General features: G+C 36.9%; 4 protein-coding genes across 7 annotated transcripts; all 4 read right to left on the bottom strand.

Moving 5' to 3' along the window:
* Positions 1–1,173: 1,173 nt before the first annotated feature.
* Positions 1,174–7,238, bottom strand: LOC111796597. 4 transcript variants are annotated; one of them, XM_023679292.1, is made up of 7 exons: positions 6,905–7,238; positions 6,022–6,683; positions 5,110–5,870; positions 4,945–5,034; positions 2,688–3,168; positions 2,401–2,600; positions 1,700–1,778 (listed from the first exon to the last, which is right to left on the bottom strand). In XM_023679292.1, exons 2-7 carry the CDS (start codon positions 6,128–6,130, stop codon positions 1,710–1,712), a joined length of 1,710 nt encoding a protein of 569 aa, XP_023535060.1. In that variant the 5' UTR covers positions 6,131–6,683; positions 6,905–7,238; the 3' UTR covers positions 1,700–1,709. The 4 variants fall into 4 exon arrangements, with proteins under 4 accessions (XP_023535059.1, XP_023535060.1, XP_023535058.1 ...); XM_023679291.1 differs by lacking the exon at positions 1,700–1,778 and adding an exon at positions 1,174–1,681 and having other exon boundaries at positions 2,401–3,168; XM_023679290.1 differs by having other exon boundaries at positions 2,401–3,168.
* A 1,616-nt stretch (positions 7,239–8,854) lies between these two features.
* Positions 8,855–11,137, bottom strand: LOC111797695 (probable glucan endo-1,3-beta-glucosidase BG4). Its single transcript, XM_023680792.1, has 3 exons — positions 11,063–11,137; positions 10,588–10,982; positions 8,855–9,424 (listed from the first exon to the last, which is right to left on the bottom strand). The coding sequence occupies exons 1-3, from the start codon at positions 11,133–11,135 to the stop codon at positions 8,855–8,857; spliced, it is 1,038 nt and encodes a 345-aa protein (XP_023536560.1). The 5' UTR covers positions 11,136–11,137.
* A 1,209-nt stretch (positions 11,138–12,346) lies between these two features.
* LOC111797392 (probable glucan endo-1,3-beta-glucosidase BG4) lies at positions 12,347–14,927 on the bottom strand. The gene is made up of 3 exons (XM_023680378.1): positions 14,829–14,927; positions 14,355–14,749; positions 12,347–13,025 (listed from the first exon to the last, which is right to left on the bottom strand). Exons 1-3 carry the CDS (start codon positions 14,899–14,901, stop codon positions 12,456–12,458), a joined length of 1,038 nt encoding a protein of 345 aa, XP_023536146.1. The 5' UTR covers positions 14,902–14,927; the 3' UTR covers positions 12,347–12,455.
* Positions 14,928–17,210: 2,283 nt separating this feature from the next.
* LOC111797278 (transmembrane protein 87B-like) lies at positions 17,211–21,805 on the bottom strand. Its single transcript, XM_023680238.1, has 5 exons — positions 21,375–21,805; positions 18,849–19,785; positions 18,618–18,713; positions 17,855–17,991; positions 17,211–17,774 (listed from the first exon to the last, which is right to left on the bottom strand). The coding sequence occupies exons 1-5, from the start codon at positions 21,617–21,619 to the stop codon at positions 17,597–17,599; spliced, it is 1,593 nt and encodes a 530-aa protein (XP_023536006.1). The 5' UTR covers positions 21,620–21,805; the 3' UTR covers positions 17,211–17,596.
* Between the last annotated feature and the right edge of the window lie 292 nt (positions 21,806–22,097).

Raw genomic sequence — 22,097 nt, 5'->3', positions numbered from 1 at the left:
TTTGAGTAAATGGTCAAAAAAGGAGCAAAAGGGGAAGGAACCAAGAGCCCCAAAGGCAGCAAAGATCTATACAGAGGGGCATAGCTCGCAACTGGGGGCGGGGGTATTGCAGGGGAAGGTGGGTAGGTGGGGGGTGCGGGAAGAGAGGCAGAGAGAGGATAAATGTGGCCTTTGGAGGAAGCTTAAGGCCATCCAACCTTAATTCAAACAAACCCTTTATTTTATATATAACTATTCTATCCCAGTAACCATGGACCAACGCAGAAGCAGCAGCAGCCACATAATTCAGTACAGGAACTCTGGATCCGGTGGGCCATACACAGGACATGGACATGGACATGGACATGGTTACTGCTTTTCGAGAACCTTCATTCCTTCNGGAACTCTGGATCCGGTGGGCCATACACAGGACATGGACATGGTTACTGCTTTTCGAGAACCTTCATTCCTTCTTTCACCAAACAAAACAAAGCCACACCCTCTGGAACTCACACCGACCCATTGCCTCTTTACATGAACAAAGTAACTCAAAGACGTTTATTTTTTTTTCGCACCTAAAATACGTAATTATCATTATGCTACTCTTGGAAAACGTATCACAGAATCTACCTGATCCTTCCAAAAAAGAACCCAAGTCGGCTACAAAAGCTATATAGTGGAATCCATGGCAACTATAATTACAAAGTATGGTTTGTTAATGTGATATGGTCCAATAGAGGGATTGAGCNTGCTACTCTTGGAAAACGTATCACAGAATCTACCTGATCCTTCAAAAAAAGAACCCAAGTCGGCTACAAAAGCTATAGTCGAATCCATGGCAATTATAATTACAAAGTAAGGTTTGTTAATGTGATATGGTCCAATAGAGGGATTGAGTTACAGTTGATTAAAGAGTTAAATAATCCTCCACTAAAGGAAAGGCCATTTTTTAGTAACAAGAAATGAAAATCTCCAACATGCTCTCAAATGGCAGTGGAGGCTGCTGCAGAGGAAGTCAGGAACAAATATACTTGGTGCCATAAAGAATCACCGTCCAATTTATGGGAAATGTAAATTTGTTAGTCATTTTCCTGTCTTGGGATTAAAGATTCATAAAGTTTATGGTAATATTTGCATGATAAACTCGAATAAGATCAAACATAAGAACTAAGATAAAGCATAATTATGAAGAGGTTAAAATTAAATTTATTTTGCCTATACGAAGCAAATGAGGCTTTTGAATGCTTAAAGAGTAACAAAAGAGCCAAAATTCTGGAAATGTGGAGATGGCAGTGACATCTTCAGCTGCAATTGCAAACAAAAAGTACAGCACCTATCCATCCCCTTCCCCTAAGTGTCCTTCAGAACAACGAAAAGACAACCAAGTTGAAAACTTGTATGCAAGCAGAGACTTCCTATTTTCACTTTATTTGCACTTCGCCAAAGTAACACGCATTCTCTGCATCCTTCCCAACGTTGTCAATTTTTTCTTTTTTCTTTTTTCTTTTTTTTTTTCTTGTCAAAAGAAAAATAGGAATAAAACCCTAAACCCAACTTACCCCAAAACCAAGTTGATATCAGGCATTTGGGATCACCAAGTCAGATGAGATCCCATAGGAAAGATTTTTCATATTCAGACAGCGCTGGAGGGTTCTGGTAACTTGCATCTGATCGGCTTCAAAGATGGCTTCAGGTTCATGTACTGCAACAAAACAATTGNTTTTTCATATTCAGACAGCGCTGGAGGGTTCTGGTAACTTGCAACTGATCGGCTTCAAAGATGGCTTCAGGTTCATGTACTGCAACAAAACAATTTAACACATTTTAAGTGCCCCGAAAATTGTTGTATAAATACAATTTGAGTTCTTAAATTCAATCTTTACTGTAGTAATTCGCCTAAAGTCAATTTCCATCAAAACAGTAAAATGAAACAGGAAAAAGAAAAGAATGAAGCGACATTGTGAGTTTTGGTTTCTACTGTCACATGCATAGTTTGTAGCTCAACCCTACAAACTCATGATTTATTTTCCCTTCTGATAATCGTAGTGTCCAATATCTAAGCTAGCTTATGAGGACCTTAACTAGCCTCGTAAGACAACTAAACAATGCATATACCATCTAAAAAAATTTAACATTGTGGGAAACCAATGATACTTTATTCATAATTTGTCCTGATAACGAGTCACGTCCATGGTTATTCATGCCTCCTAATCAAAGAATATGGTTGAGAGCGACATATTTTAAGCTTAGGCTGGGCTCATGCATATTATTGACCAACATACGAGAAGGATTAAACACATGGATATTGGCATCAACATTTGATTCGATAAGAAAACTGACACTGAAATATTAAAAAAGATGATAAACAGATAATGCAGAAAGCAAGAACTTGAATGAAAAGATAGGCAGCAAGCACCAAACCTGCTGATAAAAAGCATTAATCTCCTCCTCTGTTAGCCCTTCATCCTCTCCTGAATCTTCTTCCCATCCAAGAGAACGAAGAAATGCAACCTCTTCCTCATCTGTACATAATGCTAAGTTAGTGCTCAAACTCTTATTCACAACATCAGAAGACCTCTGAACCTCTTCAGTGGTATCGCCATTGCTAGCTACCTCATCATCTGTAACAGTAGAAGGATGCATTGCAGCATTACCTATTTCCCCGCTCACTATTCCAGATTTTTCCTTGACGGGAGATGTGAAAATACCTGAATCTTGGAGACTAGTGGAACCATTTACCACAGTTTTCTTCTTTATGAGATTAAAGAAATCATTCCTGCTTTGTAATTGAGTAGAAGGGGGTCGCTTTTCCAAAGTGGATCCTGATTTCAGATCTAATGCAGCTACCTTCCGCTCAAGAGAGGATGAAGGATTCAGGTTGTTTTGGTTCCTCGAAGTGATAGTTGTTGCTGAAGAGGCAACAGAAGAAGGTTGGCAATTTGCAGTTCTACTGTTGACATTACTAATAGGATTTGAGCCATCCTTTAACACGCCATTCTCCCATACTGGTTTAAGAACAAGAAATTTCCCATGAGTGGTCTTTGGAGAATCACACTTTATTTGTCCACCTCGAAGAGGCTGACTATTATGTTGCCCTAGAGGCAGCTGTTGTTGACCTCCCTTGGCAGGCACATTTACTTCAGCTGTTCTGGATGCTCCTTTGGACTTGGACTTTTCAAAAGAATGAACCTGAGAAGAAAACGAGCCAACAACTTTGAGATAATGCATAGCTTTGCAGCCAACATGTTCGGTTATCTCATTACAATCGTCTTCTACAACATGTCAATATTATTTCACCAGAAAGGAAAAAAAATTAAAAAAAAATCCCATATGTATAATAACCATGAAAGCTTCTTTGTAACCAAGAATGTTGTTTAAAAAGACAGCTGATTCTCCTTCTTCAGCTCTTAAAAAAAGGGCTGAGAAAAAGAAGATTCCCAAATCAGAATTAAAATAGAGAATCAGATTATACAAAACTATGCCATCAGTATTGCTCAAAATGGGACTGACCCGACGAAATAGAGTACAATGAAGGCTGGCTTGCAATTAAAGGAGAATGAGATTGAATATAAAAAAAGCACCGTGGAAACTGTCCATTTGTAGGGTATGGTAGGATCCTCTAGATAGGCAGGTCACTAGCTGCAGAACTGGCCAATGTGTTGCAGTGGAACAGGAAGTCATAGGACAAGACAGTCTGTTTAGTGAGATCGTGGTTAAATGCCAATGATCTGCTTTACAGGAGATTTGCATGTAAGAAATAGAAATTTTTTCCAAGACTCCTACAGAGAACCTTCATATCTTTGAGAAAATGTTTCTTTTGTGGCTGCATTATGGATTTGGCTATGAATCCACAATTTATGTGCTGAACTTGGAGACATCATTTTCACATTTTCATCACGTCTTATAGAACCATTGTCTTACATTATTGTTTTTTAGAAGAAAAAAATGTTCACCTAAGAAGTGGTCAATTACAGATCTCCCCTATTCAGCAATAAAATAAGATCATAAATGATCATGCTTAAAAATGAGATGAACTAGTTTCATTTCCATTTTATTACTGAAATGTTCTACTTAACAACACCGCACTTGAAAATTTTCAATCAACATGTTCTCATTTACCTGAATGCTCAATTATGTAAATCCAATGGTGAAAGAACTTGTCTCCTATGCGGATCAAAATATCCAAATTTAAAACTTTTTATTTGTTCACACCATGCCATCACGTTTTTTAGCTATGAGACCATATTTAATCTATTATTATTTTACCTATATTTTGCCTCCACACCAAAGACATTTTTTTACTAATACAATTGGCCAGAAGATAGAAACGAAGTAATAGGTACAAAGAAGATAAACAAAAGAGTGGAAAAGTATGGATTTCTGTTGCATGAACTATAACGAAAGTGTAGCTGGAGAAAAACTTACAGAAACTTTGGGCATCGAAGGTGTTACTGGGATTAGTTGCCTGGACTGCTTAATAGCCAATTCCTCAAGCCTTTGTGTCGTGACAGATAACTACAAACAAAGAATGAAATTATATCAACTGCAGTAAATGTTTTCTTCAAACGCTTAAGAGGAGAAAGTAACTACCTCAGTTGACTGATGAGTAACACGAGATCGTGTTGGTGCCTGTGTTAAAGCCTCGGCCATCTTGCGTNCTGCCATCACGTTTTTTAGCTACGAGACCATATTTGATCTATTATTATTTTACCCATATTTTGCCTCCAGAAACTGAATGGGCCTAAGGTTACCATGAGAAGTATAAAATGCAAACAATTCTTGAAAAAAGCTTCTGTCCATGGATTAAAAACTAGTAATCTCCAAAGACATTATTTTACTAATACAATTGGCCAGAAGATAGAAACGAAGTATTAGGTACAAAGAAGATAAACAAAAGAGTATGGAAAAATATGGATTTCTGTTGCATGAACTATAAAGAAAAAGTGTCGCTGGAGAAAAACTTACAGAAACTTTGAGCATCGAAGGTGTTACTGGGATTAATTGCCTGGACTGCTTAATAGCCAATTCCTCAAGCCTCTGTGTCGTGACAGATAACTACAAACAAAGAATGAAATTATATCAACTGCAGTAAATGTTTACTTCAAACGCTTAAGAGGAGAAAGTAACCACCTCAGTTGACTGATGAGTAACACGAGATCGTGTTGGTGCCTGTGTTAAAGCCTCGGCCATCTTGCGAGGAGTTGTTGCATTTGGGGACCCCAAACCAGAATTGGCAGCAACACTCTGTTGAACAAATGATGGAGCAGTCATACTGCCTGTGACTACAGTTGGCACCTCAGCCAGCGCTGATGTCCATCCTTCCTGACCAATCAAAGTTGAATTTCCAATAGGAAAGCTCTGAACAGATGTGGTCAAGCCAGGAGATGATACTCTACCTACATCTGGCCATCCTTGCCTTTCTTCTGATCCAAGTGATGGAAAATCCTCGTAAAAACCAGCCTTATCGGTGATACCGGTAATGGTACTGCCTGAATGAAAGCCATTACTGTTAGGCTTATGATTATAGCTTCCACTTTTCAAGTCACCAGCGAGTCTTTGAGGATATAAATCACCAGGCTTCCTAGATACCATTGAATGAGAACGCCGCAAAGTTTCCTTCTCGACTCTACCGGTAAACGTGTTTACCAGAGGGCTAGAAAAGTCATGACCCCAGGGGTCCCCAAGATTAGACGGTTCTTTCTCCTTCTCACGGTCACTATCATGATGATTCCTATTAAAACTACTGTAAGCATTCTTTCCAGACCCATTACTAGAACTCCTCCTTGAGCTTGATGAAGATGACCGATCCAAGAATTCAAAGTGTGGTTTATCCATATCGCTAATGCTCTTTGAAGTTCTACTCCTCGAGCATTGAGATTGAGAAGTACCATCTAGTAAACAAGAGTAATAACAAATTGCTGAATATAATGAAGTACCACAAAGGGAGAAAAAGCACTTCGACCATAGAATCTTTAAAATAAAAATAAGATAGTATTGAAAATGAATAGGACAGTGTCAGAACTACAATAAACTATAAATTACCGGTGTTAGAACTAGACGATGCAGATTGTTGAGCTGAATTCCCACTCCCAGAGAGACTTCCAGAAATTCTCAGCCACTCTGGAACAAATGTAGGTTCACTTCTTTCCATAATGAGAATTGAACATGATCAAGCATAACAGCATAATACTTCTTGCATCCTTAACCACGTTCTTTGAATAATTATCAACAAAAAGTACCACCAGAAGTACAAAGGATGGAAAGGAAAGATTTGATTCGACCTAAATAAAAAATTTAATCCTCATCTACTGACTTGCAGACTTATATTCTCCACCGACAACAAAATCTGCCTTATAAATCATAACAACTACAAACCGGACATATCCATGCATGACAGTGAAATCAGTACTGAGCTCTAATTCAGAATGACAACCGCAAAGTTTCGAAGCCTGGCCGCAAAAGAAGGCAATGGCAATGATATAAAGACTATTCGAAAGAAAATGCAACGGAAGGAAGAAGAGCAACTCTCTTTCCCCCATCCATCTTTACCAAATAACGGACTGGAAGCAAGCGGCAATGACTCAGAGGCCTCTCATCTCAGCGTAAAACGGCAGTAGAAACAGGAATGAAGAATATAAGTAGGTTGACAGAATTTGGAAGCAACACTTGAAACCCGGCGAAGAAATTCAATCAGAAGAAGACCCCTAAAGAGGAGCAAAACATCAGAGAAAACAACAAACAGAAGTGCAAATAATAAAACCCTAGAGCATAGTACATAACATAAACTTCGATTCCAGAATCTATAATCATAAACAAAACAAAACAAAACAAAACAAAACAAAACAAAAATAAATTCAAAAACTAAATAAACCAAAGTAAATCCTAACAAATAAGCAATACGAAGGGATTAACAAAGAATACTAACCCTTGAAATCAGTGATTGAAATTGGAACGAACCGAAAACGAAAGAAGTTCCGAGTAAGTAGTGGAAGGAAGGCTGTATCGCAACAATGCGTCCGAGAATAATGCAAAAGCTCGGAAGCAGAAAGCAGATATGTATGGAGAAATCGGCGAAGAAGTTGAAGAAAATGGGGAGAGAATTTCGGCCGGAGACGCAATGGAAATTGAGTTTGTTCTTAATGGTCGGCCATGCGAGAGACGACGAGAAGGGAATTGGAAGAAGCAAACAACAGAAGAGATTGAATACTGGGAATGCAACATGCGAAGAACGGCACTCTTCTCTTCACAGGAGAAAATAAATAAAATCCTTTTTCATTAATAATTAAAAAAATAAAAAACACAGCTATTTATATACATAATTATTCCTAATTTTTATAAATTAAAAAAAAAAATCAATTTTGACAAAGTCATCTATTTAATAATTAATTTTCATATTTTCTTTTTTATTTTTTATTTTTTCTTTTTAAATTTAGTTTAGTTAGAGTCAATTATAATATCTTCTAATCTACTTCAACTAAATCTTTGAGCCTTTATTTAGTTAAAATCTTTACCAATTTTTCGAATTTTAAATCAAATTAATTTATTAAATTAATTTACCAATAATTTATATATATATATTAGAATGCTTATCTAAGTGCATATAATTATGATTAACATTGTGATTAAGGAAAGTAATAAAATTAAAAATAATACTTGGAAATACGAGGTCATCTCTTTCTAAATATTTGAGATTTTTTAAAAAATCTTATTTAAAGTCTGTGTTATGAATTTCGGATAATTAAATTAAATATATATATATATTGGAAATTTGAGAATTGAAAAGGCGGAGGATCTAAATATAATCGTGTTTCAAAAATCTAAAAAAAAATCATTTTAAAAAATAGGGTTAATTTAGTAGTTTGATTTTTTTTAAAACGACAAAATTCTTTTTTTGTTGGCTAAATTAATTTTAAAAAAAAAACTAAAATTTTAAAGTTGGAATAATATTTTTAATTCTTTTTTAATATATATATATATATAATAATTTTTTTAAAAAGATTACCAATATTTTATTTAAAAAATATCGGTAATTATGTTTAAACTTTAAAAAGTTTAATTAGTACTCTCTAAAAAATATTTATAAAATTTTAAAAGTAGTATAAATATTATTTCGAAATTAGTATTTTAGAAATGTATTTGAGTATTTTTTTAATTTTTTTTAAAAAAATTTAAAGATGTTTTTAAAGTTTTTTAAGGGTTAAAAATATCCCAAACAAAATATTAAATTTCATTTAAAATTAACAAAAATTATATATTTTTTTTAATAAAAAAATTTAAAGATATTTTTTTAAATACTATTAAATATGAATATTTTTAAGGAGTCAAAAGTATTTTTAAAACAAAATATTAACCGTTTCATCTAAAATGATATATATATATATATATATATATATCGTACTTTCAATAGTAAATTTGAACCGGTAACACGAAGATTTTCAGTCATCTGCTCTACCAATTGAGATACCGACTATTTCCGACACATTGTCCTTATATCGGCCATTTTATTTCCTACACATTATCTTTATTGTCAATAATATATATATATATATTTTAATGTTTTAAGAGATTAAGGATATTTTTTTATAATTTGAGATTTTTGAAAATTTGAAAGTTATTTTTATTAATTCAAACATATTTTTTTTCAAGTATATTAGGGTTGGGGGACGATGATTTTTCAATATGTGACTAACACAAGGCCCATGGGCCTTGGTCAACTGAATCCCAATTTGGGCCAAGGCCCAGGTGGGCTTTGGATGTTAGCGAATCCCAATTTGGGCCAAGGCCCAGGTTAGCTTTGGATCTAGTCTCTGTTCTAGTTTCAGAGATACAAATTATTCTATTAAACTTATAAATAAATAAATAAAAAGTTCATAATTCAGCAATTCCAGAACGAATAAACCGGAAGCATATTGGAATAAAACAACCCAAAGTTCTGTTCAACCCCCGCCGTCTTCAAATTCTCATTGAACATCTCGAACAAAACGCCGTCGTATTTCACATTCGGCCTCCTCGGCGTTCCAGCGCCGCTCCTCACATGTTCCACGAAGTTCCTGTTATACGTCGCCGCATTTTCAACGCTCGTTAACGGATCGTTCCCTTTGCTCGGCCATCCAGTCTCCGAGATGTCGATTCGCACTCCCTCCGCGCCGATCTTTTCCAGCGCCGAGTAGAAAGAATCCACCATCGCGTCGAACAGATTGAAGTACTGTAAGTTTCCGTCCACCACCACCGGCGTGGTGGATGTGAAGAGAGCGTAATCGAGCGAGATTTGTTGTGGGTTTGATGCGTATGCGAAATATGGGTACACGTTCAACAGTAATGGTGCGCCGGATGTCCCCAAAACTCGAGTGATGTCTTTTAGAGGTCCGATGGCGGTGGCAGAGAATGCTCCGGCCGAAGGTGGGTATGAGACTTCCAGTGGTGTCATGGGCACCACCGTTGTCACCTAAAAATGGCAGGGAATGATTATGAGTTTATAAGGAATGGTAGTAGACCTTTTGGTGGGAGCTTATACTTGAAGTAGATAATATCGTAGCAAAGTCATGAGAACTTATACTCAAGTGGACAATATCATGCCAGTGTGAGGTCGGTAATTCTTAATATGGTATTAGAGTGATGCCCTCAACTTAGCTATGTCAATAGAATTCAAAATTGTGAGCCTCGAGAGTGGAGTCAAAAGTGAAGTGTCGAAAAAAGGGTGTACTTTGTTCGAGACCTCGATTAAAGGGCGGTTGTTCGAGGGGTCTGTAAGCATTGGGGATGCTTTGTAGAGAGGATTGTTGTTGAGGATTTCCGAGGGAGTCCCACATTGTTGGGATGGAGTCACTTGGCTAATTTAGGAAATGAACATGGGTTTATAAATAGGTGGCTAATTTAGAGAATGATGATGGGTTTATGGGTATGGGTGGCTAATTTAGAGAATGATGATGGGTTTATGGGTATGGGTGGCTAATTTAGAGAATGATGATGGGTTTATGGGTATGGGTGGCTAATTTAGGGAATGATCATCGGTTTATGGGTATGAGTGGCTAATTTAAGGAATGACCCTGAGTTTATGGGCATGAGAGTGGCTAATTTAAGGAATGATACTCAGTTTATGAGCATGGGAGTCGCTAATTTAGGAATGATCATGAGTTGTTTATGGGTATGGGAGTCCCACGATGGCTAATTTATGAATGATCATGAGTTTATGGGTATGGAAATGGCGATCATGAGTTTATGGGTATGGAAGACCCACGATGGCGATCATAAGTTTATGGGTATGGAAGACCCACGATGGCAATCATGAGTTTATGGGTATGGAAGATCCACGATGACGATCATAAGTTTATGGGTATGGAAGTCCAACGATGGCTCCTTTAGGAGATGATTATCATGGGTTTATGGAGTCACACCATGACTAATTTAGGGAATGATCCTCATGGGTTTATGGATTTAAGTATGAGTGAATGATCATCATGGGTTTAGGAGTGGACGATGGCTAATTTAGGGAATGATCATGAGTTTATGTACTCGAGAGTCTCGAGAATGATCCTTGGTTTATGGGTTTGAAGTCCCATGATCCCAACATAGGGAATAGATTAGTAATTCCTAAAATTTAACCCTCACCTTAATGTCGCTTTTGACGCCGGCAATAACAAGCGCCTGCATAATATTCTTAATAGCATTGGCGACAAATGGCGCCGCCGCATCGTCAGGGACAACCTCATTACCGACAGTAATATATGCAATATTAACACTCTCGTAATAAGGAACAACATGAGCATTAACCCAAGAATTCGCCGCTAATTGGTCGGCAGCAAACCCCTGAATATCCTCATTTCTCGTCCCCAACCACACCACCAAATTCCTCCGCCCTTTCAACGCATCAAGAACCCAATGGTTGGGCTCAAATACCCGCACAATGTCTATCCCACACCGCCCATATAACTCAACCACCTCACTCGGCACCGGAAGATTGTCGCCGTTGAGCCCGTAGTTGACTCCGACCGCGCCTAACCCACCTAGAACACAAGCTCAACAAATAAGAGGGAGAAGACAAACAAAAAAACAATTTAAAAAAAAAAAGCGAAAAATTGATTACTTATGAGAAGGGCTTGATCGGAGAAGATGAAGAGGAGGAGAAGGGCGGCGGAGGGTGGGCGGAAGAAATCCATGGTGGTGTAAGGTGTGGTGAACAAGGCGGAGGAGATTTTATAGGGAATTAAAAATTAGGGGCGGGGATTACGAGAAAATTAGTTGTTTATTAATGGGTTTCAAATTAAGGGATTAGAGAGGGAGATAGGAGGTGGACATTCTAATTATGTTTAATTAGGGGGTTTAATTTGCCTAATATGGGTGCCGTAGTTAATAATCCTCACAGCGGGAATCTAATTTCTTTTTTTTTTATTTTTTTTATTTTTTTATTTTATTATGGAGTTAATGAAAAATGTTTAATTAATTATTACTAATGGGTGTCTATGAATTGAATTATATTTGAAAATGAATTAATATGATTTATTTTATGATTAATTATAGATAATAAACTCGATTTCTTTCCATTGATAACTTGATAATTTCAATAATGTAGCGCAGACATTTATAATATTAACTTTATGGGAAGATGGTCGATATTTCATTTAAAAAATATCAGTAATTATGTTTAGGCAAAAAGTCCTAAATAGTGAAAATTTGATTTTTTTTTGTTAGCTAAATTAATTAAAAAAAAAACTAAATTTTTAAGGTTGAATAATATCTTTAAATTTTTAAATATATATATATATATATATAATAATTTATTTAGGAAGATTATCAATATTTTATTTCAAAAATATGGTAACTATGTTTAAACTTTAAAAGGTTTGATTTTTATTAACCGTAGTACTATTTATAAAATNTTTTTTTTTTTTTTTTTTTTTTTGAATTTAAGGATATTTTTAACATTAATAAAAGTTAATCTCCAAAACAAAATATTAATAATTTCATTTAAAATTAACGAAAATTATATATTTTTTTATAAAAAAATTGAAAGATATTTTTAAACACTGTCAAACGTGAATATTTTTAAAATAATTTACAGAGTCAAAACTATTTTTAAAACAAAATATTAATAATTTCATCTATATATATTTATCCCGTATTTTCAATAGCAAATTTAAACCGATAACACAAAGATTTTCAATCCTCTGCTCTACAACTAAGCGATACCAGTAATTTCCNTTTTAAATATATATATATATATATATAATAATTTATTTAGGAAGATTATCAATATTTTATTTCAAAAATATGGTAACTATGTTTAAACTTTANTATATATATATATATATATTAATGTTTTAAAAGATTGATATCTTTTAGATTTTTTTTTAATTTAAGATTTTTGAGCTATTTTTATTAATTAAAACGATTTTTCAATGGGTGACAAGCCCATGGGCCTTCGTGAACCGAATCCCAATTTGGGCCAAAAGCCCAAACCGAACATATAAATTCATAATTCAGCAATTCCATAACGGATAAACCGGATGCATATTGGGATAAAACATCCCAAAGTTCTGCTCAACCCCCGCCGTCTTCAAATCCTCATTGAACATCTCGAACAAAACGCCGTCGTATTTCACATTCGGCCTCTTGGGCGTTCCGGCGCCGCTCCTCACATGTTCCACAAACTTCTTGTTATACGTCGCCGCATTATCTACGCTCGTGAACGGATCGTTCCCTTTGCTCGGCCATCCAGTCTCCGAGATGTCGATTCGCACTCCCTCCGCGCCGATCTTCTCCAGAGCCGAGTAGAAAGAATCCACCATCGCGTCGAACAGATTGAAGTACTTTAAGTTTCCGTCCACCACCACCGGCGCGGTGGATTTGAAGAGAGCGTAATCGAGCGAGATTTGTTGTGGGTTTGATGCGTATGCGAAATATGGGTACGCGTTCAACAGTAATGGTGCGCCGGATGTCCCCAAAACTTGAGTGATGTCTTTTAAAGGTCCGATGGCGGTGGTAGAGAATGCTCCGGCGGAAGGTGTGTATGAGACTGCCATTACTGACATGGGCACCACCGTCGTCACCTAAAAGTCGCAACAAAATTAAATAGGGAATGATCGTAAGTTTATAAGTAATGGTAGGAGATCTATAGGTGGGAATTTATACTCAAAGTAGACAATATAAGTCATGAGAACTTATTCTAAAGTGGAGAATATCATAACATTGTTAGATCTGTAATTCCTAACCTGGCATAAGAGTTATGTGTACTTTGTTCGAGACCTCGATTGAAGGGAAGCTGTTTGAGGGGTCTATAAGTATTGGGATGTTCCATAGTTTACCTTGTTCCGGGAGGATTGTTGTTGAGAATTCTAGAGAAAGTACCAACTTGCCTCATTTAGAGAATGATCATGGATTTATGGACATGGGTTTGGAAAGGAAGGTTCATGGGTTTATGGACCTGGAAGCCTAATTTGGATAGGATCATGGGAGCCTAATTTAGGAAGGATCATGGGTTTATGGGCATGGGAACCTAATATGGGAAGGATCATGGGTTTATAGGCATGGGAACCTAATTTGGGAAGGATGATGCATTTATGGGCATGGGAACCTAATTTGGGAAGGATCATGTTTATGGGCATGGGAACCTAATTTTTTATGGACATGGGAACCTAATTTGGGAAGGATCATGCGTTTATGGGCATGGGAACCTAATTTGGGAAGGATCATGCGTTTATGGGCGTGGGAGCCTAGTTTAGGAAGGATCATGGGTTTATGAGCATGGGAGCCTAATTTGGGAAGGATCGGGTTTATGGGCATGGGAGCCTAGTTTAGGAAGGATCATGGAGCCTAATTTGGGAAGGATCGCTTCTATGGGTATGAGAGCCTAATTTAGGAAGGATCACACATTTATGGGCATGGAAGCCTAATTTAGGAAGGATCATGGATTTATGGGTATGGAAGTCCTATGGGACTTGAGCCTAAGCCTAATTTAGGCCATGATCATGGGTTTATAGGTATGGGAGTCGCAATGGCTAATTTAGGAAATGATCATGAGTTTATGGGTATGGAGTCCGACGTGGCTAATTTAAGGAATGATAATGGGTTTATGGGTATGAGAGTCCCACGGTGGAATGGGAGTCTCACGGTCCACGGTGGCTAATTTAGGGAATGATCATGAATTTATGGGTTTATAAAATCCCACGATGGCTAATATAGGGGATGATCATTTATGGGTTTTAGGGAGTCCCACCCACGATAGAATGATCATGGGTTTAGGGAGTCGCACCCACGATTGACTAATTTAGAGAATGATCACGGGTGTTAGGTGAGTTAATGGGTTTGGGTTTGGGAATGATCCCTAATATAGGGAATATCATACCATAGATTAGTAATTCCTAAAATTCAACTCTCACCTTAATGTCGCTTTTGACGCCGGCAATAACAAGCGCCTGCATAATATTCTTAATAGCCTTGGCGACAAATGGCGCCGCCGCATCGTCAGGGACAACCTCATTACCGACAGTAATATATGCAATATTAACACTCTTGTAATAAGGAACCACATTAGCATTAACCCAAGAATTCGCCGCTAATTGGTCGGCGGCAAACCCCTGAATATCCTCATTTCTCGTTCCCAACCACACCACTAAATTCCTCCGCCCTTTCAAGGCATCAAGAACCGAATGATTGGGCTCAAATACCCGCAAAATGTCTATCCCACACCGCCCATATAACTCAACCACCTCACTCGGCACCGGAAGATTGTCGCCGTTGAGCCCGTAGTTGACTCCGACCGCGCCTAACACACCTAGAACACAAACTCAACAAATAAGAGGGAGAAGACAAACAAAAAAACAATTTTTAAAAAAAAGCGACAAATTGATTACTCTTGAGAAGGGCTTGATCGGAGAAGATGAAGAGGAGGAGAAGGGCGGTGGAGGCTGGGCGGAAGAAATCCATGGTGGTTTAAGGTGGCAGTGAACAAAGCGGAATTAAATGTTTGCTGAATCTACCGAGAGTTCTCTTATTTATAATCATTTATAAATAATTACAAATAATAAATATGGTAGGCCCGAATCTAAAAAAATAGGATAGTAAGTCGGGAGGAAATAATAAATATAATGAAAGGTCTAACATTCTAATTATGTTTAGTCATAGGTTTAATTTTGCCTAATATGGTGCCGTAGTTAATAATCCTCAAAGCTTGTTCCATTTATTGCCAAATGAGCTATGTGTTTATATTGAAAGAACTTTCAATTTTTTTTAGATGGGCGGGAATCTATTATTTTTTTTTTATTAATGAAAAAGGTTTGATTAATTATTAGTAATGGGTGTCTTTATCCGTTGAATTATATTTGAAAATGAATTAATATGATTTATTTTATGGTTAATTATAGATAATAAACTCGATTTCTTTCCATTGATAACTTGATAATTAAATTTATTACTGATTAATCAATAATGTAGCGCACACATTTATAATATTAACTTTATGGGAATGATTGATGATTTGGAGTGGTATAGTGTATAATATATAAACATCAAATTATTATTTGGAGTTAAAAAAGTTAGTAGGACAATATTTGCTAGGTAGGCTTGGATCGTTATAAATGGTATTAGAGTTATATATTAGACGATGTGCCAATGAAGAAGTAGACATGAGGCGGTGTGCTAGTAAAGACTTGAGGCGGTGTGCTAGTAAAGACTCGAGGCGGTGTGCTAGTAAAGACATCGAGTCTAGGGTGGATTTGGTGGAGTTGTTAGGTTATGAACGGTTATACCTAGTAAAATATATCGATGGATAGTAAAAAGATAAATGGGTAAAGCTATATATGATAAATAGTTATATATAGTAGGTGGTTTATATCAGGTAAAGCTAAATATAGAAGCTAAACCATATATATAGTGGTTAACTTCTCCCTACCGAATGTTATATAGGTTAAGAGGGTGTTATCTCTCTCTTGTTTGCTTATATAACGTCTCTTTCTAAAATCTCTCTCTATCCTCGTTTTCTAAAACTTTCTAAAATCTCTCTCTACTTTTCTAAAACTTTCTAAAATCTCTCTCTACCCTTGTTTTCTAAAATCTTCTTTTAAAACCGAGGCTAGAGGCTCGATCATACGTCGTTTGGCCGTAGGCGACGCAAGAACAAATTGGCTTAGCTCACTTGTCGTTGAAAAGTGAGTGCCGCACAATTGCTAGTCCGCTGCCTTCAAAAGTGTGATTGTGTCAAGTGAGCTTTGAAAATGTACTTTCTATATTCTCTGTACATACTTAACTCAACGATATAAATCTTTTAGCCAGAGTTCTCCTTGTATTTTCTCTCTCCTATTTCTTTGTGTTGTCATTGCATTGATCGAGTGTGTGCGTTGTTGTGCGATCCTATCAGGGGTCCCACATTGATTGGTGAAATGAGCGGAAAATGTACTTTCTATATTCTCTGTACATACTTAACTCAACGATATAAATCTTTTAGCCAGAGTTCTCCTTGTATTTTCTCTCTCCTATTTCTTTGTGTTGTCATTGCATTGATCGAGTGTGTGCGTTGTTGTGCGATCCTATCAGGGGTCCCACATTGATTGGTGAAATGAGCGGAAAATGTACTTTCTATATTCTCTGTACATACTTAACTCAACGATATAAATCTTTTAGCCAGAGTTCTCCTTGTATTTTCTCTCTCCTATTTCTTTGTGTTGTCATTGCATTGATCGAGTGTGTGCGTTGTTGTGCGATCCTATCAGGGGTCCCACATTGATTGGCGAAATGAGCGATCTAAGAGGGTGGATTTGATGGGAGTCCCACATTGATTGGAGAAAGGAGCGAGGGATCCCAGATGAGGGAACCCTAAGAGAGCTGCCGACTCCAACTACCGTCCATGTACGAACCATACTAGATCTGACCAACTGCCGATCCTACCTCCTCTACGTTCTTGACAAATCTCCTATTGACAATAAGGATAATGGGTAGGAAATGGCCAGTATCGCGTAGAGCAGAGGACTCAAAATCTTCGTCTCATCGGTTTGCTATGAAAATAAATAAGGATAATGTGTCAGTGGAGACGTAGAGCCTTAAAGGGGATGTATTATGAGATTTTACATCGATTAGGGAGGAGAACGAAACACCCTTCATTTCATAAGGGTGTGAAAACCTATCTTTTAACATACAAGTTTTAAAAACTTTGAGGGAGAAACCCGTTGAGGAAAACCCAAAAAGGAAAGTAAAAAGAAAACAATATTTGTTAGTGGTGGGCTTAGATGGTTACAAAAGACTAAAAAACGGAATCATGTAGGAAAGATTCCAATATTTCTATAAAACGAGGAGCTAAAAGAAAAAGAACGATTCCCAGTATCAAGGTTCTCAAGAATTCAACGAACATATATGCAGACACTGCTTTACAAAATAAATGAAGATAATGGGCGTGAAAAAGAATTGCAGAAAACTCCTCTGGTTTAGCCTTCCATTACATTTCATCACAATATACACACACACACACACACACACACTCCTTTGTGGTGGTGCCATGTTGCATGGTCCTCACTTTCAAGATGACGCTTTGGCTTAGTATTTGGGTGATGATCTCGGCGAGGACTCCCCCCATGGAACTGGACTTTCTGCAGATCTAAACAAAAAGGCTGAATGAAAGGTGACCCATCATTCATTCTCTTTTATCCTCTTCCCTGTCATCATCTTCATCAAACTCGACGGTGTTTCCAACGTCCTTCTCGATCCGATCTTGCTTCACTAGACTCAGTTCACTCTCTGGCTTTGCCCGGTTTAGGGATTGAGCCTCTTCGTCATCGGATTGAGCTCCAATTTCGTCAGAGTAAGCATACCTTGGTTCATGATTGTTAAGTTAGGATAAAGCTGATTATAGAGAGGATAAAAAAAAAGATATTGGGAAATATAGAAATACCGTTGAGAACTCTGTGATGGTGCCCAGAGATAGCAGATAACGCACAGCAAAGCAAATGCAAGGATGTTCCAAAAGGCAGTTATGATCCAAGCACTCTGCCACCTTTCATTGAAGGGATCTGTCGCCTTGAAGTAGACCTATAATATGCAAGAACTTATCATGAAAAATCCCTGAGAGAACGTTCTAATCGATAGGTAAAAAATAACAAGAACAATCTGAAAAAGAAGACTAGAGATATAAGACAACTAGAGAAATTGAAAGCGAAGTATATGAAGCAGAGTAAGTTCATTGCCTGGTTGAAGTTAGCGATACATTCAGAGAGAGATAAAGATATGAAGAGAAATCCTTCCAATCTACTTCAGAATCAAGAATCGACCAGAATAATTATCTACTTCCCCTAAATGTTGACTTCCCACAAAAAGAATTACAACACGTGCTCGATCATACACACCCACAACAACAATAAGACACCGTTGGCAAGTCGCAAAAACAATCAATACGGTTGGAGTAGATTTCATAAGTAATTTGAACTCTACTAATACTCCTGGAGAAAATTTCCATGATTTTGCACTAAGTACGACACACAGCACGCATCGTTCTGAAGATGCGTCGTGCATGAACTTCGTGACCCTTTTTTTCTTTCTATATTTTAGTTTCCATATGGTAAAGCATTAGGTTGGCTATAATAGTAATGACGGCTGAGATCTATATATACACCTACATGGATAGAGGAATAAAATGTGTAAAGAGATTGAAATCATACCTCATACACTATCCAAGCAACAGAAGCAATAACAGTGGCTACCAATGCATTTGAGAACTTCCTATATATTTCCAACTTAACAGAGCTCCTCTTCATCTGAAGAAAAAAAGCAAGTTTATCGTACAAAACGAGTATAAAGATACAGAGGCAAAGACGAATAGAAAACAGAAAGGTTAATGAACGGATGCACGCTGTTAAACATGGCGGATTTCAGGAGTAGGAAAGCAATACCTGTAACTGCTCTAGCGTCCTTGAAAGGGAAGTAAATATCCATAATATTAAAAAGGCATCTAGGAATGCATCAGGGAGGACTAGGAACAGTCTTGCTCTTCCAGAAACATCATTTATAGTCCCAACATACTCTGTAATATCCAATAATTCAGATGCCAAGAAGTAAGTTACCCCTAGAAGAAGAACTTTTGAGGTAAGACCACCAAGAGTAGGCCGCACAACACCATAACCCATGGAAATTGACAGTATAAGAAGCCGCGTAACTGTTTTTCTTATAGCACCAACAGTCACCACCCATGTTGTGATTACAACTGGCCTAATGCCTGTATCATTGAAGTTTACATATTCAAAGTACCAAAGAACCATCTCAAATAATCCAAGAGCAATTACGACTGTGATGCAATGCTGAAGTTGCAGAATATCCCTCCAGAACCTCACATACTGAGATAACCAAACGACAGTAAGCAATAAGTATGCTAGTGACATGAATACATAAAATCTCATTAAAGAGAACATCCGTCCGGGTAAATAACCATAGGGATTTTTCCACTTTGTCCTCCCACTCATCACTAATCCTTTGAGGTTTGGATCGCATGTTACAAAGAACAAGCTATACATTCCTGTTTTTGTAATGGGAACTTCCACATCATCCATAACAGTGTATAAATAATTGCCACTGAATTGTACATTTAAAACAACAGGCCAATTAATATCCGATGCAGAAGGTCTTCTAATGACTTCTCCTTGTTTACATCCTTCAAGCTTAGCTAGATCTGGAGTGCAACATATAGCTCTCTGTCCACCATATGCAGAACCACCAATGTTATCACGGTCGGCAGCCTCAAAGATGATAACCTGTATCAACCCTGTGCTATGCTCCATGTCTGTATGTAGATCAGCAGCAGCCTTTCTCCTCCAGAAGGTGATATTATAAAATCTGTCCCATTTGTAGAAGTCATGAATACACAGTCTTACTGTGGGAAAAATAGGAAGGAAGGGCAAAATATTCTATTGTAAAGATCCAAATGCAGAGTATAAACATTCAGTGAGCTACATTACAGCATGGCATAAATTTTTGGATAACCAGTTTTTGCGAAAAGTTAAATTCATTAAAGCAATTTCAAGGATGCATACAGATAGGTTATCTTTAGAAACAAAAAAAATTGAATTACTGCCAAGTTGTTCAAAACCAGTTTATTTAATCAACTAGTAGTTCTAAATATGATTTTTAAGCAAACGGAAATTCTTCAAAGGATATAGATCATATTTAAGCACGTCTTAGTGCCCCACTTATAGGAAGTACTAAGGCATTCTAGTGGCATGATACTTCCAATAACTTAAAGCAATAAATAAATCCAAGCACTAAACTAAGAGCCACACCATTGGAACTACAGTGCTACTCTGGTCACTTTTTCAGAAATAAATAAAATGTAGTCTTTATTTTTTTATAACCAAGAGTCAGAGCTTCGCTCCCATTTACTCGGGGACACCCACAGCCTCTCCTCAAGGCATGGACCCAGAAAACAACAAGGGTTTTTAGTATTTATCTCACCCAAAAGTTGGAAGAACTTCGGACCTTAAGGAAAATGACTCTTTACATGTACCAATCCCAAAAGATAAGAAGCCAACCTGAAAAAAATGGAAGAATCCCCGAGGTTGCGATTCATGTGATACATCGACTCAATTCATTTAAGATTGACAAAGAAACCTTGATTTTTTTTTTTTTTTGGAATTTTCGTATAATTCATTAAAGAATAAAAAAGAGTTCACTTCGTTCATGATCTCTTAAAAAAAAAAAAGTTTATAAGAATGTTCTCTTCAAATACATGGCTATTTCAGATGTTCATTGATTTTAAATAAATAACAACAGCCAATTAACCAAACTAAAACTAGCAATTTTACACTAATTGGAAGTCTTAATCAGTACTCATTGGAAACAAACATCAACATCAACTAAATAAAAGAAGGCAAAAAAATGAAAACGTAGTGTGATCCTCTATCTAACTAGCTTAACATTTTTTAAATGAGAGACAAGTAATTCAAATAGAGAGTCCAATGGAGGATGAAAAATACTACGTAACTTGGAGTGGCCACTGAGAATAATAATAAGTGATCGAAGAGTTCAAAGGTCATCGAAAGACGTTGAACTTCTTTGAAGACAGGAGAATCCTTCTCCTTTTCCAGCCTAGTTCAAAAGGAGAGCAGCGGGCAATACACAAAATAAATGTGCGCATATGTGTGAACGTCAGATCTGTGTAAAGATAGAGTCCTCTCACTTAATGCATTGCTAGAGTTAGCAAACAAAAAGAAAACAAGAAGACAAGTGTGCAACTGAATTTTCCGACTCACCAATGAATCAAGTTTAAAAGGCAGAACAAAACGAACATAGATCTAGCCAAAGTACTGCCAAATTAAAATCAATCAAATTCCAACTACGACAATATCCACAATAAAACCTATCCACACTAACTCGCAAAAGAAATACATCCATCAAAATTAAGACATCCAAAGAGTTAGAAAGAGTACTGGATAGAAGATTGGCCATTGCGGATAGAAGGCGTATCGGAATCGGCCGAGAGAGAAGCCTGAAGACCTTCACTGCCGCCGGAGAGAAGAAAAGCATTACCGACATCAACGAAAACCTCCTTGTCGTAGAAATGGATGGAGGCATTACTCAGATTCACTGTAAGCGACAGTAAGAGTACGAACCAAACATACAAAAAGAATAAAGGATTTGAAACAGAAACAGATCTTTGTTTTGCGATATTCATGGCGACGGATCAAACGACCAAACGAGAACCAGAGAGAGATAAAAAGAGGGACCGGCGTTAGGGCGGAAATCAGCAGATGAGATCGGAGGTCGATTGTAAGAGAAGCATTCGTCTCGGTCGGTAGGAAAGGGAATTTTACCACGCGCGGGACGCGCTCTCCATAAAGGAGATTGAGACAACTCATCCATATTCTATTAATTCAAAATTTTAAAGAAGCTAAATTTATAGGATATTTATATGCCACAAAATCCATTGTTGTAGAACATATAATTATATCGTAGCCTTTTTAATAATGTATTTTCTATAAAAAAAAATTATTATATATTTTGTTTTAAATGTCAAGTGCAATAATTAAAAATTGATTAATGTTAACTTTAAAATAAATAAACTTAGTTAAATTTCATATAATAGTAATTAATTAATTAACGGATGTGTTGACTTTAACCCGATCAATTCAACTTAAAAAATGAGTAATTAT

The sequence above is a fragment of the Cucurbita pepo genome, chromosome LG06, assembly GCF_002806865.2.
Source record: "Cucurbita pepo subsp. pepo cultivar mu-cu-16 chromosome LG06, ASM280686v2, whole genome shotgun sequence".
NCBI classification, from domain to species: Eukaryota; Viridiplantae; Streptophyta; class Magnoliopsida; order Cucurbitales; family Cucurbitaceae; genus Cucurbita; species Cucurbita pepo.
The sequence above is the reverse complement of the archived record's forward strand: the minus strand, read 5'-3'. Positions and strand labels throughout refer to the sequence as shown.

Excerpts from the sequence above, each read along its gene's own strand:
- LOC111796597 (XM_023679291.1), bottom strand. The coding sequence starts at position 6,130 with ATGGAAAGAAGTGAACCTACATTTGTTCCAGAGTGGCTGAGAATTTCT. Across the intron at positions 5,871-6,021 it reads ATCGTCTAGTTCTAACACCG|ATGGTACTTCTCAATCTCAA; the intron begins GTAATTTATAGT and ends CTTGTTTACTAG. Across the intron at positions 3,169-4,944 it reads CTTCGATGCTCAAAGTTTCT|GTTCATTCTTTTGAAAAGTC; the intron begins GTAAGTTTTTCT and ends TTTTCTTCTCAG.
- LOC111797695 (XM_023680792.1), bottom strand. The coding sequence starts at position 11,135 with ATGGATTTCTTCCGCCCACCCTCCGCCGCCCTTCTCCTCCTCTTCATC. Across the intron at positions 10,983-11,062 it reads CGATCAAGCCCTTCTCATAA|GTGGGTTAGGCGCGGTCGGA; the intron begins GTAATCAATTTT and ends CTTGTGTTCTAG. Across the intron at positions 9,425-10,587 it reads GCGTCAAAAGCGACATTAAG|GTGACAACGGTGGTGCCCAT; the intron begins GTGAGGGTTAAA and ends TGCCATTTTTAG.
- LOC111797392 (XM_023680378.1), bottom strand. The coding sequence starts at position 14,901 with ATGGATTTCTTCCGCCCAGCCTCCACCGCCCTTCTCCTCCTCTTCATC. Across the intron at positions 14,750-14,828 it reads CGATCAAGCCCTTCTCAAGA|GTGTGTTAGGCGCGGTCGGA; the intron begins GTAATCAATTTG and ends TTTGTGTTCTAG. Across the intron at positions 13,026-14,354 it reads GCGTCAAAAGCGACATTAAG|GTGACGACGGTGGTGCCCAT; the intron begins GTGAGAGTTGAA and ends TGCGACTTTTAG.
- LOC111797278 (XM_023680238.1), bottom strand. The coding sequence starts at position 21,619 with ATGAATATCGCAAAACAAAGATCTGTTTCTGTTTCAAATCCTTTATTC. Across the intron at positions 19,786-21,374 it reads AATGGCCAATCTTCTATCCA|ATTTTATAATATCACCTTCT; the intron begins GTACTCTTTCTA and ends CAAATGGGACAG. Across the intron at positions 17,992-18,617 it reads TTGCTTGGATAGTGTATGAG|GTCTACTTCAAGGCGACAGA; the intron begins GTATGATTTCAA and ends TGCATATTATAG.